Source organism: Rutilus rutilus (assembly GCF_951802725.1).
Source record: "Rutilus rutilus genome assembly, chromosome: 19".
NCBI classification, from domain to species: domain Eukaryota; kingdom Metazoa; phylum Chordata; class Actinopteri; order Cypriniformes; family Leuciscidae; genus Rutilus; species Rutilus rutilus.
This window is the reverse complement of record NC_140232.1, coordinates 5,514,601-5,531,590: the sequence shown is the minus strand read 5'-3', so window position 1 is coordinate 5,531,590 and position 16,990 is coordinate 5,514,601. Positions and strand designations below refer to the sequence as shown.

The window sequence follows — 16,990 nt, the reverse complement described above, 5'->3', positions numbered from 1 at the left end:
CAATTACTTGTTACATCAGTAAAGTAATCTGATTACATAATGCATGTTACTTGTAATGCTTACTCAATACATCAAAAAAGTAATCTGATTACGTAACACACGTTACCTTTAATGTGTTACTTCACTCACTACATCAAAAAGTAATCGTGGTTCAGCGAGGTCTGCAGCGGGAGAAAGAGCTGAGAGAGGAGTAAGTAGGTCAAGTGCAAAATCACAAACACCGGTGTCTTGTTGCAGTAATTGGAAACGGGGAGTTGCAGAGAGAGACTGGTTTGTGGACTCGTGTGTATTGAGACTGATTGCCCGCTGTGAATGGAGATACTGATTCACCAGGGTCCACCGTCACTCCATCACTACGATCCCAATCACCAGAAGACTATTCACCAGCACCTGCCACTCATCAGTATGCCAAGCACACACCTCAGTCACATTCATTGTCTGGTCTTGTGGACTACAGACTTTATCTCTGATCCTCTCCGCTGCTCCTCTGAAGAGCCCTTCCTCATCGTCCCCTGTCTTCATCATCCTTCACTCCCATACTCACCTGGAAACCCCTTACCGTCAGCAAATGAGGTGTGTGCACTCCATCATTAACGGACATTACAGTCACAACCTCCAATCACCACCTGCAAAACTAAAGAACATTGTTATTTCACTCAGTCAACCTACCAAACTTGCATTATCGTCATTTCTGCTCACCTGTTGTGTCACTGCTGCAAATACAACCAGTTAAACATTCTCTGTGCTTGTCTTCCTTAAAGGGATAGTTCACCCAAAAATAAAGATTAGCCCATGATTTACTCACCCTGAAGCCATCCTAGGTGTATATGACATTCTTCTTTCAGACTAATATAATCGGAGTTATATTAAAAAATGCCCTGTCTCCTCCAATCTTTATAATGAGAGTGAATGGCTTTCACTCTCAAAATTTTCTCCATCCATTCACTCCCATTATAAAGCTTGGAAGAGCCAGGACATTCTTTAATATAACTCCGATTATATTCGTCTGAAAGAAGAATGTCATATACACATAGGATGGCTTCAGGGTGAGTATATAATGGGCTAATTTTCATTTTTGGGTGAACTAACCCTTTAAGTGTACCTACGCATAACATTAACTCTCAACCTATACTGTAACTTTCTGAATTTGAATTATTATTTTTTTTTTGCTTGAAATGGCACAATGCAATTACAGAATTACCCTTGTATTACAGGTTATGATGACGTTATGTCACTTTAGTGGTTTTGAACACATGCATTTTCATTTGATTTCTGAAAAGGGAAGTGGGGAAAGTTCATTGTTAACGGTAGAACAGACAGAGAGAGAGAGAGAGAGAGAGAGAGAGAGAGAGAGAGAGAGAGAGAGAGAGAGAGAGAGAGAGAGAGAGAGAGAGAGAGAGAGAGAGAGAGAGAGAGAGAGAGAGAGAGAGAGAGAGAGAGAGAGAGAGAGAGAGTTATAGAGCACAGTAAGTGGCATATGCCTGACACTTGCTAAACAGAGAGTCAATCACTAGTATTGTAATAAACATTATGGGCACTGAAGTGAAAAACACAGAGACACTACTGTCTTTGAGAAAGTTTCACATCTCTGAGGATTGTGGGTTTATTCTTCCTGAGCCTCTGGTAGGTCATTACACTTTTTATTAGCTGTAACTAATCCTTTTCTTTTTCCTTTTTTTTTTTTTGTTATTTGTTTTTGGATATCGTAACATTGTAGTAAGAATGTACTATATTGGTGTGTTTTATGCTGTGTGCTATTTAGGGAAATGAACTGGCTAAAAATATGTATATTTATGACAAGGAAACAATTGATTGTTCTCAGGTACAAAGTCACAGTTTGTTTCATTACTTGATATAGTCCATGTATTGGGAATGTTTTTAACAAACTATTCATTTGCATTCATATTAAGATACAGTAAGACTGATTACTTGCATATACAAGCATTAGACTTTGACACACTGTTTGCTTTCAGAATGACCTTTATCTGTTTGCTTTTATGGTAAATAGGTTAATACAAACCTTTGCACATTTCAAAGACAGTGCGCTTACAGAAAACTAAGTAGATCAATTTAGTAAGCTGATTTCAATAATTAATTTCAAGTGCAGATAATTTTTTAGCTGTATCTTTGAATCGTTAACTTTGACACGTTTAGTATCTGGGATTATGTATCTCTTTCAATGATTGGTGTAAAACATAAAAATCACCTCAAGGTACACCTTTGGACTGTGCGATCAGCCATATTCAACTCTTTTTGGCTGAGAAAAAGCATAAATGTATGGTATATTTTATGGATATGTCATAATAAGTCATAGTAACATGATTTGAAGTATGAAATATAAGTAGGATTTCTATATATCAAAACATCAATACTGCATTGCAGTAAATGTAACGAAAATGAATTATGAACATATATTATGTTACATGCTGTGTTATGGACATAACCTATACACATCTACACTGTGTTTCAGACAGACCTGCCGGTGTACTACAAGCCCTGGATGGACATTGCCAGAAATGTGCCAGAACTCATCTCTTCTCATTCTTTGCGCCTCAGAATTCATGATGTATGATCTTTCATACTAAGTACACAATAGTGAAAGTGTCTTACCTATACAAAAATGAAAAAAATGAAACAATTTCATCAATTTAACATTTGGCTTTTCAATTCACTATTTTGTGCTTCAGGGACCATATATTAAAGGTATAATGGAGGATTTTTTACTTCCGGGTGGATCACCTATACTATTGGTCCTCCTAATTGTCAATCATTCTGGTGAATCAATCAAACTTATTCAAAAAGTGGAGAGGGCGGGTCTTATCTAAAATTCGGAAAGATCCTCCACTATACCTTTAAGTATATAATAGATTGTTTCATTAAACGGTTTGTGTTTACTTCCATTTTCCTTTCTGCCTGTCTTTCATTTTCTTTTCTTTAGAGGAACTTTCTAGCCTGGCTTAACGTCAGACCTCGTCTCATTGTCTCATTGAGACATTGTCTCATTGCTGCGCACAAGGCAGCATGGGGAAACCCAGGCTAGGAACTTCATTGGCTTTATGGGGATTTCAGTGTTTATCCCTTTCAGGCTCAAATTAGTTACATAGTTACATAGTTTCAGTTACATAAAAATAACCCTTTTTATGATATCCTTTGTTTTTATATATAAATGATAGGCCTAATTGTACACAATTAAAATTTAGGCTAATTTATTATATTTACAATCATTTATTTGTTATTTTAACTAATATTATTTCTAATTGTTTCTGAACTGCTGCACTATCCAGATAAGTAATTATAGTAATTTTCAAAGAAATTAGATATAATTATTCATTTACATTTTCATTAATGAAGCAGGTTAAGCTCTGTGGTTATAACTGTAACAAGTAAAACAGCGTAAGACTAATGTGTACTTACTAATGCCGCCTTTCAGCTTCATTTTAAAACAAACTATTATTTTTTAAACATAAATCACTCTAATAGCTAGAATTCTGCCATATTTTTCTGCTGTGTGTCACTACAGTCACATGCCACCATGCTTCATTTAAACAACAACAACAACAGTGTGGTATTTTGCAACCAATCTTATAAACTTCTGTAATTTAGGTATCAAGTTAGGGAAAAAAACTAATGGTGATGTTGAGAATAGATGCAGGGTCTAATAATCCAATAATGATTGTTTCTGTGATTGTTTTTTATGCATTATCCTATCTCAGATGCCTCTGTTGGAGACTCATTTGCTGCAGAGCTATCATGAGCTGCGTTTGGCCCATCTGGCTTTGAGCACGATGACTATGGGTTACGTATGGCAGGAGGGAGAGAGAGAAACAGTAAAAGTACAACAATGATTTTATATGCAGTTCAGACCACTAATAAGACTGAACCACAGTCTGACTATTGACTATTTACTGTATGTCATGAACTTCCAGGTGCTTCCGCAGAATCTGTCGGTGCCGTTCTGTGAGGTGTCTCGGAGACTGGGTCTGCCACCAGTTCTCATCCATGCGGACACAGTCCTTGCCAACTGGAAGAAAACAGACCCAGATGGGTAAACTCACCGATCCATATGTAAAAATACTGTTACCCTGCACTGTTTTAACAAATATTTTTTTTGCAGTGTATGTGTGTGTTCACTACTGTTTCTAATATGTGTGTGCACTAAGTTGGATGGGTTAAATGCAGAGGACAAATTCCGAGTATGGGTTGCCATACTTGGCCTTCACGTTACGCCACTTTTCACTTTCATTTGATTTAAGTTTGTGTATCAGCGATACAGATGGAAATAATTATCATTTAATTATAGGGTCTTTAGGATAGTTGGCATTCCTATTCATCTCAATTTAAGATGCTTGCAAGTTGCCATTTAAGAACTGCCATTGAGGGCTCTCAGTTTTTGACACAATTGTTTTGACCTTATCTCAAGTGATTGAAACTGCAATTAAAACATCTACCAGCAGGGGCTAACCCTCATGGGGGGTTTCACCCAAAAATGAAAATTCTGTCAATAATTTCTCACCCCCATGTATTTACAAACCCGTAAGTCTTTCGTTCATCTTCGGAACACAAATTAAGATCTTTTTGATGAAATTTGAGATATTTCTGTCTCTCAATTGACAGTCCACTCAACTACCACTTTGACGCTTCAGAAAGTTCCAAGTAAAGAGATCATAAAACGAATCCATAGGAATAGCACTGGTTCTTGCAGAAGCTCAAACGTACTGCGTAAGAGACTCGATCGCTTTATATGATGAACAGATTCAATTTAGGCTTTTATTCACAAAAACATTGATCAGCGAACATAAACAGAAGCTCAATCACACTTGACGCGCCAAAAACAAACCCCATTGGTTCTAGCAGAATCTCAAACGTGCTTCGTAACACGAGAATGAACCTGATTGGTTCTTGCTGAAGTTCAAACGTGCTTCGTAACACGAGAATGAACCTGATTGGTTCTTGCTGAAGTTCAAACATGCTTCGTAACACGAGAATGAACCTGATTGGTTCTTGCTAAAGTTCAAACATGCTTCGTAACACGAGAATGAACCTGGGGTGCGTTTCCCGTACAACGCCGTAACTCGCTGCTTCACTAACATAGTACGATGCATCGTTGAAGAAATCAACTAGCTAGTCACGACTGTTTCCCGAAACCGTATTGTCGCAAAGTGGTCGTTCAACCACGTTAGTTTATGACGTCACGCACGTGGTGGAATAACCATAGTTCGAATGGTTCGGGACAGAAATAACAGTTTTGGGGGGGTCAGATAATTTTTCTGATATTGTGAAAAAATTAATTACAGTTACAATACAAGTCAACTCCTATTTTCACTGTAGGAACATTTTAATGTAATGCGATTTCAGACACCCCTATTGTGGACCGTACCATTTTTAACCACCGTGGCTAGAAGCAACAGAGATAGAGAACGACTTCAACTTCTCAAGCAAGTGTCAACGTTGAATGACAAAACGCTAGTTTCATAAAGTATCATTCTTTTCAACATTCCTTATTTGTATATTCAAAAAATATTTAAAATAATCTAATTTAATACAGTTATAATTTTTCAATGTAAATTATTTAATTTGATTGGTAACAGCCTAGTGTCTAATTATTTTAATTGAATATATTTGATGATTTTACCACCTCCGCCTCATTTTGAGCCAGGAAAAACCCTGAAAAAGGCAATAGGCTTCTTGTAAAGGTATTACTTTTACTAGTAATTAGAATGGTATTTCAGTGCACTTAACTTCTAACTTCTGGGAGTTGATCAAAACAGTTCTCTTTTGGATATATAATAACAATGAGATATTCTGTAGCCTACTGATTATCAGTTTGTCGCATGTTTAGACCTTGTTGTATGTGTGTTGCACAACACATGTTGCACTTGGCGATCACGGTGGGGATTGATATGGTAGTGGACCATGATGGTCATAGAAGAAGTGAAGGAGCAGTACCCCCCAATTATGGTGGGGTAATTCGCACTCTGGTAATAACTTCTTTTAATTAATCTGTTTGAGATCGAATTAACGCTAGAAGTTTTGCTATAAATTACAGACATGACATCTGAGGACTATTTCTCATTTTGCGCAGTTTTTTTGCTTTATTTCCAGATTCAATCATAGGCTCGTTCTTACATAGTAGAGCACTTTCGCACATGCGCACTCTTCAAAAACGGTGCTTTAAATCTCTTAACAAACTAAAAGATGTAAATTACATTTGTATGTATTCTAAATAAAAGACACAGGTTGGCTTGCTTATTTTGCTCAAGATAAGGATTTATTTAGTCCACATGTCATGCAAACTAGAAACTATGCTTCTAACCACAGGTCGAGAGCTGTCGTTCCAACTCAACTGTGCGATGCTATTTGCGAATGTTCGTTAGAACGATGGTTTCGGGAAACACTGACTCGTTGAACTATGCTGATAACGACGGAACTTGCGAACATAGTTGGCTAACGATGCTTTTGGGAAACGCACCCCTGATTGGTTTTCACATGTCAAGCGAACATGCTTGAGCTTCCATTTACCAACTGATGTGTGAGTTCGGTGATGAATGTTTATATGTGTCATAAACTTATGTGGTAGTTCACGGAAGGAAGACGACTAGGATCAAATATAAACTTGTTTATTGAACACCAAGAGAATACATAGATGAAGACATATAGCCCGTAACAAACTACTCACACAGAGACGAGAACCGAAAATGACCTGAATGAGACAGGGAGTACAAAATCACAGGGAATTTAAAGACAGACAGCTGAACATAATCAGTAACCAAGGAGACTAACTAGAAGGTAATTAAGACTAAACTGAAGCACACGAAACAAACACACAGGAATGAAATGAACACCAAACACAACATAACCCTGACAATACGTGAATAAAAGCTTAAATTAAATCTGTTCATCGAAGCGATCATGTCTCATTCATATTCATACAGATTATTGAAGAGTCAAAGTGGTAGTTGTGTAGACTGTCAATGGAGGGACAGAAATCAGTCAGATTTTATTAAAATTTTATTTGTGTTTTAATGAACATCTTACGGGTTTGAAACGACATGAGGGTGAGTAAATGATGACAGAATTTTCCTTTTTGGGTGAAGTAGTCCTTTAAGAGTGAACTAAATACAGTGTTTTTTGGAATTAATTGCATGTTATTTGCAATTAAATGAAAATACATTATAGTTTTAATTTATATTACATGCAATTAGCTGAACTTGAGTGCTTTTTTGATCCACTTTAGTAGAACGTAATTACATTCAATATGACTTCACAATTACTTCTATTGTCTTCAAATACAAAGTATCCTACATCGACAAGCATTTAGTAGAAAATATGCTAATTTCTATTGAAACTTGAATGTCATGTATTTAAAGTAATTACACATTTGTAATGATGAAGTTGCACTTTTGTTTGATTAAAATATGAACTTGTATCGTATGTATCAAATAATAAACTATTTAAAATTTGTATTAAAATAAGTTTACTTCTTTGAAGCATGACAAAAGATTATTAAACATAATGATTTAAAAGTTATAAATACATAATAATCAGCTAAAATGCATGCGCAGGTCACTTTACTTCCTGAACAAGTGCGCACCCGAGTCCGTGTTGCTTTCCCATTCACGTGAACCGCGGTACGGTTCGGGAGCAGCCAAACTCAGATCACCTCCTCCAGGTACTGTAGTCTCGGGTCCGGTACCCCAGTGCGCACTCAGGTCCGCATGACAGCGTTCACATTAGCGATTAGCGGTTTCATGCGAACCATGCCCCGTTCCTAACTAAGCTGCCAGTGTGAAAGCAAGCACCCTCAACAAACCCCTAGCCAGTTCAGATATTTCATGTGTTCTAGCTCAAGCACACCTGGTGAAACTAATGAAGCCCTTGATTAGTTGCATCAGGTGTGCTTGAGACAACACCTGTTTTGTAGATTTGTGCTGTTGTGAGGGGTTCTATTCAGGGGGGGTTAATAATGTTGAGACTGCAGAAGACATTAAAAGTTGCATTTTCAGTTGAATTTGGGGAAACCACTTGAAACATTTGTTTTGTTGATCTATTTCAATTTTTTTTTTTTTTTTGGATTTGTTCATTGCAAACAGCTGAAAGTCTGTAAATGTTGCCAATATGTGTAACTATACTTTTGGGCAAATTTATACTTTTACTTTTTCTACAGTATGTGTACTGTGCACAGTGTGGACATTTTCAGTATACATTGAATGACCAAGTGTACTACCAAGGGGTCAGTGTTTGGTTTGTTAGCATGAATACTACTGTAATCTCCTGTTGGTAGATGTCATAACTACTACAATTGGGCTAAAATAGTGTTTATTTTTGCCACACTTTTCCACTGACAAAAGTAGCATTGTTTTCTGACAGAATAAAATAAAAGTTGTAATCAATTTCATTATAATAGATATTATATTAATGTTTCACCAGTTGTAGTTAAAAACTTTAATTCATGAATCTGATATTGTTATTACTATGATGTGATTCAGGTTCACTTCTGAGTCAACTTGAAATTAAATTGCAATATCTGAGTGAATGTAAGAAACCTGAAAATGCTCTTTTTGTAGTAAAAGCAAAAGAAAAGAAAAAAGATTTACATACAGCATATATTTAGACAAATCAGCTATGTTTCAGATGTGACATATGCATTATAATGTATAATATTTCTTTTTCATGCACAACTGGACACTGATTGTTCCCAGACCTTTTTCCATGGAGTAAGTATTTTGTTGAATTAACAGAAATGCGTGTTAAGTGTTATTGATGTTTAGAACCAGCAGAGGGAGCCATCTTATTATGTACAGTGTGGAATATGTAAATGTACTCTGTGTATTCAGATCCTCTTTGTAGCATTTCCCTTACAATACATTTACCTCGAGAATTAGACACCACCGTGATAACATGTAAAAAAGAAAGACAAAAAATAAAATCTTTGCAATACTTTGATGTTGATGTAGTTTATGGATAGTGCTGTTCTGAAGTGACTGTTCTTGTGTCCTGTAAGGAACCTGGAGTTGTTGTTGACTTTGCCTGGAGGGGAAAGTGTAAGAGGGTTTTTTCTGGTCACACTTCTGGTGGAGCTGGCGGCTGTTCCTGGCCTGAAGGTCTGACACTCTTACAAATGCCATAGAGCACTGAGATACAGAAGCCATGATAGTAAATCATTCATATTGATATACTATGGTAGTATTTGTTGAATAACCTGGCAAATACCATGGTATGTGATTATGAACTTCGGAAACAATTCTCACTCAGAAATTGCTATTGCTAGAAAAGTATTCTCTTGTAAAACTTACTCCAATCATCCTTGTTTTATTTACAAATTTGAAAAATCACGGCACTCATTCTGTATTACCATCTGATAACATTACTGTACCATGGTAATGCTGCTTTTTTTTTTTACAGTCTATCCTTGATGTCATCAACGGTGTCCATTATAATGATGTTGCTATGGTCACCAAAGCTCTGGATGTTGTCAGTCAGGCCATAGACAGCATGAAACATGCTCTTAAACTAATGCATGGTAATACTTTTTAAGGTGACAAATGACCTCTATACATTGATTCAAGTGGTTGTAATACTAATTGTGACCGTTTCAGAATATGTAGATCCCACCATATTCTACGGAATTATGAGGATCTTTCTGTCTGGGTAAGTCACACTGTTGGTTTCACAGCTTTTTTTGAGTTTTTCTGAATCTATGAAACTTTACTCTCCTTAATGTGGGTTTTAGATGGAAAGATAACCCATTAATGCCAGAGGGTCTCATTTACGAAGGAGTTCATGAGAAGCCAATGGAGTTTTCGGGAGGCAGTGCAGCACAAAGTAGTATCTTACACTGCTTTGATGAGCTGCTGGGAGTCCAACATGAAGGCAACAGTGGTAAGAGAATCATCAGTTATTCTGCTCACGGTTAATAATAATATTAATATTGTATTAAACTATTCAAAGGTGACCATAAAGACATTAAAGAATCCAGATTTATTTTTTTTTTGCATGGTTTCCACAAAAATCTTAAGCAACACAACTGTTTTCATCATTGATATAATAAATGATTCTCGAGCAGCAAATCAGCTTATTCCAATGATGTAATGATGCTGAAAATTTAAGGTATATTAAAATATGAAAAAATAAAAAAAAATAACATTTCACAATATAACAATTTTACTGTATTTTTGGTCAATTAAACACAGCCTAATGTCAAAAAACATTAAACAATCTTACGACCTCCAAATTTTTTTTTGCTTATACAAATAGGCCTATATAAAATGCAAAGATAATTTATTAAATGTCAGATGAAAATAAAAGACAAATGCAATTTATAGAACACTTTTTGCATTTGTATTGAAAATTTAGTTTCGCTCTGTCAATACTGTTCAAACAGGGGCCTTCCTGATGAGAATGAGGGACTACATGCCGCCCTCCCATAAGCGTTTCATTGAAGACATCTCTAGTCGCCCGTCCCTGCGCGACTTTGTGCTCAAGCAAGCGGATGAGTGCCTAACCCAAACATTTGAACAATGTGTGGCCCGGTTGGTGGACTTTCGGAATTACCACATCAACATTGTCACCCGTTACATCACTATACCGGCGTCCCGTGCCAAACAGCTCCGTGAAAACAAGCAGGGTTTGGTCAAAGAGCTCAACGCAATCAGGAAAGCGCCAACAGCGCTGGAGGAAAGAGGTACTGGAGGTTCAGGGATTATGGTCTTTCTGAAGACTGTGCGTGATGAAACTAAAGACATCTACATCTCACAGTCTATTAATGGGAACCAAGTCTTGCCAGATGCACCGATGACAGCGATACAGAATGCTGCATCTGAGCTCAAAATAGAATGAAAATAGCAACAAAGTATCTTTGAATGGTGCACTTTTAAAGGTGCTCTAAGCGATGTCACGCGTTTTTTAGGCCAAAACATTTTTTGTCACATACAGCAAACATCTCCTCACTATCCGTTAGCTGCCTGTCCCCTGAACACAATGTAAAAAAACTCTCTGTAGACAGCCCAGGCTCCACAGACGACAAGAAAAACAAACTGGCCCAGCCTGGACCACGAAACAGAACAAACAGTGTTCCAGCCAATATCCGACAAGAATGATTTGGGGGTGGGTGTTGGGGGGTTAGTGTGCGTGCACCTGAAGGGGGGTGTGGGGAGTGGAGGAGAGAGAAGCATGAAGAGGGAAGTTAGCTAGAGGACAGATGTCCTAGACAACGACAACGACTAACGTTAAAAATTTATATTCTTGAGAATTTTGATATGGCCTACACACGACCAAAGAGACGACGTTCCGATGAACAAATAACAAAGAAGAGGGAAAAGGAGAAGGAACGCGCGAATTGACATCGGAAAAGCGTTCGAAAGGTGGCGAGAACTCCGCCGGCAGAAGGGCTTCCAATCCGAAATTCAGGTGGCTCTGTTTTTGCTGGACAGGTTAAATCCAGTTTGGTTTTTCTAAATGGTTCATGACTGTTTCAGGAAGCACGGAAAGGAGGGGGAGGGAACGGGATGAGGAAGAGAGAGGGTCGAGCTAGCCTCCGTTTTGTTTGACAATACTTTGAACGTCAACAAGAAGTGACATCACCCAACATCACTTAGAGCACCTTTAAATTAAGTGTTGTACATATGGCTGCAGTTCAGAAATTAATGTCTGGAGAGTGGTGCTAAAAGGTTGACGCTTTGCCCCGTTAGAAAACAACGTACAGTGCCACTTACACTAAACCCTACTCTAACCTAACCGATAGTGTTAGAAAAGCTAACATTACATAAAAAACATCAGCTGTGTCTGAAATTGCCCCCTATACCCTTAAATAGGGTACTATAGGGTAAATAGGGTAACCATCGTGGATGTTATAGAGTACACACATTCAATCCCACAATGCACCGCAATATCGAGTGTACAAACACTGTATGCTCAACGGCTGGAGAATATCCATAATCCACTCTGAAGGTCGTGCCCAATGAATTCCCACGTCTGCCACAGCTAAATCATCCATCCATCTATTTTCCAAACTTCTGGTCCAATGTGGCTAAAGTGTAATATCATACAGGTTGATTATTAAAGGGGTCCGACTATTATAAAGCTTGGAAGAGCCAGGGCATTTTTTAAAGGGGTCCTATATGCCCTTTGACGAAGTCTTAATTTTTTATTTGGGGTGTACTAGAATATGTTTTCATGCTTGATTGTTTAAAAAACACATTTTTCACATTTTACATTATTACAGCTTCTCTCTCCCCAGTCTGGTTGAATACGGCGTTTCGAAAATACGATATGTATTGTGATTGGTTAGCTGGCCCAAGTGTGTTGTGATTGGCAGCGCTTAGCGTGTGTTTGGGAGATGTCACGCCCCTTCAAATGCTCTACTCAGATGTAAATATTAACTATGTCGTCAATTTCAAACCATTTCGAGCCCGATTCAGACCCTGACAATGTTGACGAACAAGAGGATCATGCAGAACGGATTTCAAGCAGGGACTTTGCAAGCACGGATTTCACAGGACGTTTCAGAGTGGTATGTTTTTGGTACTGCTGTCACATATAATAAAACACAACATAAGTCCAGGCCTGTTCCTCTCTCGATCTTCACTGTCGTCGGTCCTCCTTTATGCTACCACTCCTGTGTGAGAGATACGAGACCGGTGCGTTGCGCAGATAAGGTTTATACATGCTAGTTCTGTTCAAGATAAATCTTTTCATCTTACAACTGGAGCTTCCCGTTTGCGACGTTTTTCAAATGGTTTTTAAACAGCAAGCACAAACTATGCAAAAGCGGCAGCCCTTCCGGTACACTCAGTGTCCGAATCCACTCACTCATTTTCATTCACTCCTTGAACTATATTAGTGGACAAATGTAGGGAATAGTGAATGAGGGTATAGGGGGGCAATTTCGAACACAGCCATCAACTTTTGCTGAAGCAATTATACCTTTTGCTGTTTCATGGTTTTATGGGACTAATAGTCTCTGAGGGCTCTCAGGGCTTGATGCTTAATTTTTCCCAAGGAGCACATGTGCTTAGGAGCACATTAAAAACTTTATGGCCGCAATGAAAATTTGTCAAATAATGTGTTTTTCCTTAATAAAGGCATATACTGTAAGAAGACATTTCTAAACAAAATGACTTAATTTATTAAAAAATACAAAAATGTACACTAGGTTTTAAAATATTTCTTCTTCAAACTGTAATATGAAGTTAAATGTTCTTTCCTTCCAGTGATACGGCAGCCCAGACAACATCTACAAGAGTTCACATCACTTTAAATGCCAGACATTAATTATTATGCAACTAAAATACTAGAAATCGACCGAGATTGATTTTTTTTTTTTGTAACCGATGCCAATGATTTGCATGTTTATGTGCCCGATAATCGATATATAGAACCGATATTTTTTTATTGTTTTATTTCTGTTTCTGACAATTATAATAACAGCACTGAACTGAACAATTTAAATTCAGCGGTTTTATTTACAACATGCACTCATTCATGGCTGTTTTATTTAACTATAAAACTGTTTTAAAGTACATATGAAACATATCTTATTTGTGCATTAAGGGCTGTTATGTTAAATAAAGTTTATTATTTTACCTTATTTCACCTTTGAACACCGTTGTTGACTCATCTTACCTCAGACACAATGCTTTAATGGCGGTCTTATGCGCAATTCTGAAATCCCCACAACATGGCGCCATTTATTGGTCAATCCGATATTACAAAAACAATACCCGATTATGGGAATTATAAAAAATTATAAACAAGCCCGAAATGCATGATTTCCCCCTCCTGAATCAGTAGAGTAGTTTTAGGGTTTAGTATTTGTTGTAGCAATCAGCACTGTGATTGACATGACCAATGTTACCAATGACAACCTTAACAATCGTTTGCAGGGTGAAGTTTGCACTGAACTGGTTTGTTGAACTGGTAATTATCAGTATACTTCAAGTGTGTTAATGATTACTTAACTTGAAGTGTGCTATTTTGAAACAACTAATTTTGTACTAAGTATATTTTAGTTGTAATTAAATTGTAGTAAAGCATAACTTTAAGTGTATTTAGTGTACTTTTGTGAACTAAACCTGACCAACTTCAAGTATACTTAGTATACTTTAAGTATATGCCTGTTTAGGGACTAATTACATGCTTGATTAGTGATATTAAAGTGTACGTTATTTGTGTTACAAGTACATTACACATTTATTACGACTGTCTTTGAAACATACAACCAATATACCATATTATATACCAAGTGTATTTATATATATTTTTTATTTTTATAAAAAAATATTTTGGGCGTTTTCACTTTTTATTAGGATAGGACAGTAGCTAGACAGGGAGTGAGGTGTGAGAGAGAGAGAGAGAGAGAGAGAGAGAGAGAGAGACGGGATCAGGAAAGGTCCACGAGCCGGGACTTGAACATCGGTCTCCCGAAGCACATGTCGGCGCACTTGCCCACGAGGCTATCATGGTGTGATACATGTGAGTAAATGCTTGCACTGCCGAGCCCTGGCTCCGGATCGCAAGCACACCGCTGTACCAGCTGAGCTACTCAGCAAGTTTACTGTCAGAAAAGCCATACATATGAAGCTAGTTATATGATGCCGAAGTCTAAATGTATTAATTAGCAAATCAGACACTGTTGTAAAAGTGTTTTGAGGTCATAACATAACAAGTGTTGACTATTCAGTATTCTGCCTCTAATTATTGTTTGTGTGAAAAGGAATAAATGTTGACGGTGTTGTACTGCCACTAGTGGTCATTTCAGATTGAAACTGCAGTGGATTGTATGTATAAGTTTTGCAAGAATTTCGGTAGATTGCAGCTTGACCTGCTACTTAGACATAATACTCTCAAACACAGAGGAAAAACTACAATTAATTAGTCTCAAAAAAGAGCTAAAGGCAACATTCCATTAAATACAGTCGGGTTCAAAGGTCTGAGACTTTTGGACCTCACTGTATGTCTTTGAAGATGTTAAATTATCCATAATTGTTGAACAATATGTAAATTCCCATTAGAAATGTTGTAATTGTGGCCTTAATAACCCCTTATTTCTCTTTAATTACCGTATTAACTCATCAGTGGTTTCTTACAGTGACTATAAATGTATTAGAGCCTTTTCTGTTCCTGACTCACTAACTTTTGTCTAGGAAAACTGGAAAATGGACATTCCCTTGTCATTTACTTTGATTTGAATCTATAATCCAATCAAAGCCTATATTAAAGCCTTTTACTTTAGCCACGCACATTCTGTAGCCTCCCTTCAATGAAAATTAGTGTTATAGACATTTTGTGGCCAAGAATGCCACGATTTCAAGCCAAACCATAATTTGAACCATCAACTTTAGTTTCCATTATATGCAACCACTAATCAGAATGCAAAATATGTCCCCTGTCTCACTCTGGGTAGTTTGAGTCAGGCCATGAGCCTCGATTCCTAAATGACAATTGACTGCAATGAGACTGCTCTCATGCTAGAAAGCTTTCTATAACGCATGGTTATTTTTAGTAAATAACGAGGAGAATTTCAATAGGCAGCTGTTGCCTCTGCATTTTTGGATGAATAAAGATCCTACTGTAATTATTTCAAATTATTTCATCACCATGGAAATAATCGGTTTGGTCAGACAGTTCATATAGCAACATGAACCAGATCACAGAGAAACAGTAGGCTACTTCAACAACACTGCACCTCATTAAAGTCGCGTGCACAATTTTGTGGCCTTTTATCATGACAGTTGTATCCATTCATTCAAAAACCATGATTGTTTTTTGAGCCAGAAAAAAACGTAGTTCACCCAAAAATGTCATTATGTCATTCTGGCCCCATACAATGGAAGTCAATGGGGCCCATCCACTGTTTAGTTACCCATAGTCTTCAAAATATCATATTTTGTGTTCAACAGAAGAAATAAATGTATATAGGTTTGGAACAACTTGAGGGTGAGTAAATGATGACAGGATGATTTTTTTGGGTCAACTATCCCTTTAAAAACCATCAATGCATCTTTTATCTAGTACCCTGACTGTGGTGCATGTGCATCTTGGCCATGTTCAGGTCAAGGTTTTTTTTGCTGTTGTGACATTCAGCCTGCTACAGTTATCAATGCTGCAGCTACAGCAGGTAATGGTGTAGGTCTGTTAGCCCAACATAGGAGGAACTACAGCTCACCTAATGACACAGCAGAGATAGCAGGCAGAAAAGGTCACTATCATCATTCTAGTGCGTAACTAGAGAGGTTTCACTCTGAATCATGGCTTTGGGTGTGTAGTTCCTTTGGGCATTCATGCACTGATTCAAGAATCAGCTTTCTTATGGGATGATGTTTTCTGTTGTAGGGTGGTGAGGTGTGTCTAGGCCAGTGACGTCCAGGCATTGTCTTAAATATGGTCTTGACGTGACCCACGCTTATGAAGCTCGTGGTTTATGGTTCATATCTAAGTAATCACAGATCATTTGAAAAGTCATGTCTTAACGTGTAATGTTATATTGATAAACGCGAAACTAAGGGTGTTGGTTTCAATCAAGCACGACTAAGAATTTCCCACAGCTCATTGCCTAAAGGATGAATAATGGCACGGAGGGCGGAGCATGTTACGCCCTTTATGAGATTCTCATTGTATCCAAAAATGTCACGTGAATACCACAAAGATACAAAACAACACGTAAATCCAGTGGCCAACCTCACGATCCAAAGTTAGTTATATTTCTCTAAATGTATACTCTTGTGAAAGACTAGTGTACATCATTTTTATTGAATGTGCACTTGTAGTGTACTTCAAATCTTAAAAGTATATTGGGTAACACTTTATTTTACAGTGTCCTTGTTACACATGTTACATGTAGTTACTGTAGTAATAACTATAAATGATGCATAACTACATGCAACTAACCCTAAATCAAACCCCAGTCCTAACCCTATAGTAAGTACATGTAGTTAATTAATATTACTCAGTACTTAAATGTATACTTACACTCTAACGCGGACACCTTAAAATA

General features: G+C 37.4%; 1 protein-coding gene across 1 annotated transcript; it reads left to right on the top strand.

Annotated features, from left to right (window-relative positions):
• The first annotated feature begins 1,423 nt into the window (after positions 1–1,423).
• On the top strand, positions 1,424–13,119 carry ido1 (indoleamine 2,3-dioxygenase 1). Its single transcript, XM_084390013.1, has 10 exons — positions 1,424–1,623; positions 2,471–2,566; positions 3,714–3,833; positions 3,927–4,045; positions 8,700–8,714; positions 9,002–9,101; positions 9,403–9,520; positions 9,597–9,648; positions 9,731–9,879; positions 10,382–13,119. Exons 1-10 carry the CDS (start codon positions 1,531–1,533, stop codon positions 10,834–10,836), a joined length of 1,317 nt encoding a protein of 438 aa, XP_084246139.1. The 5' UTR covers positions 1,424–1,530; the 3' UTR covers positions 10,837–13,119.
• Positions 13,120–16,990: the final 3,871 nt, after the last annotated feature.

What these genes read in the sequence shown, in the direction of transcription:
- ido1 (XM_084390013.1), top strand. Translation starts at nt 1,531, where the DNA reads ATGGGCACTGAAGTGAAAAACACAGAGACACTACTGTCTTTGAGAAAG. An exon ending in CGGCTGTTCCTGGCCTGAAG is followed by an intron (nt 9,102 to 9,402) that starts GTCTGACACTCT and finishes TTTTTTTTACAG; the next exon opens with TCTATCCTTGATGTCATCAA. An exon ending in TGCTCTTAAACTAATGCATG is followed by an intron (nt 9,521 to 9,596) that starts GTAATACTTTTT and finishes TGACCGTTTCAG; the next exon opens with AATATGTAGATCCCACCATA.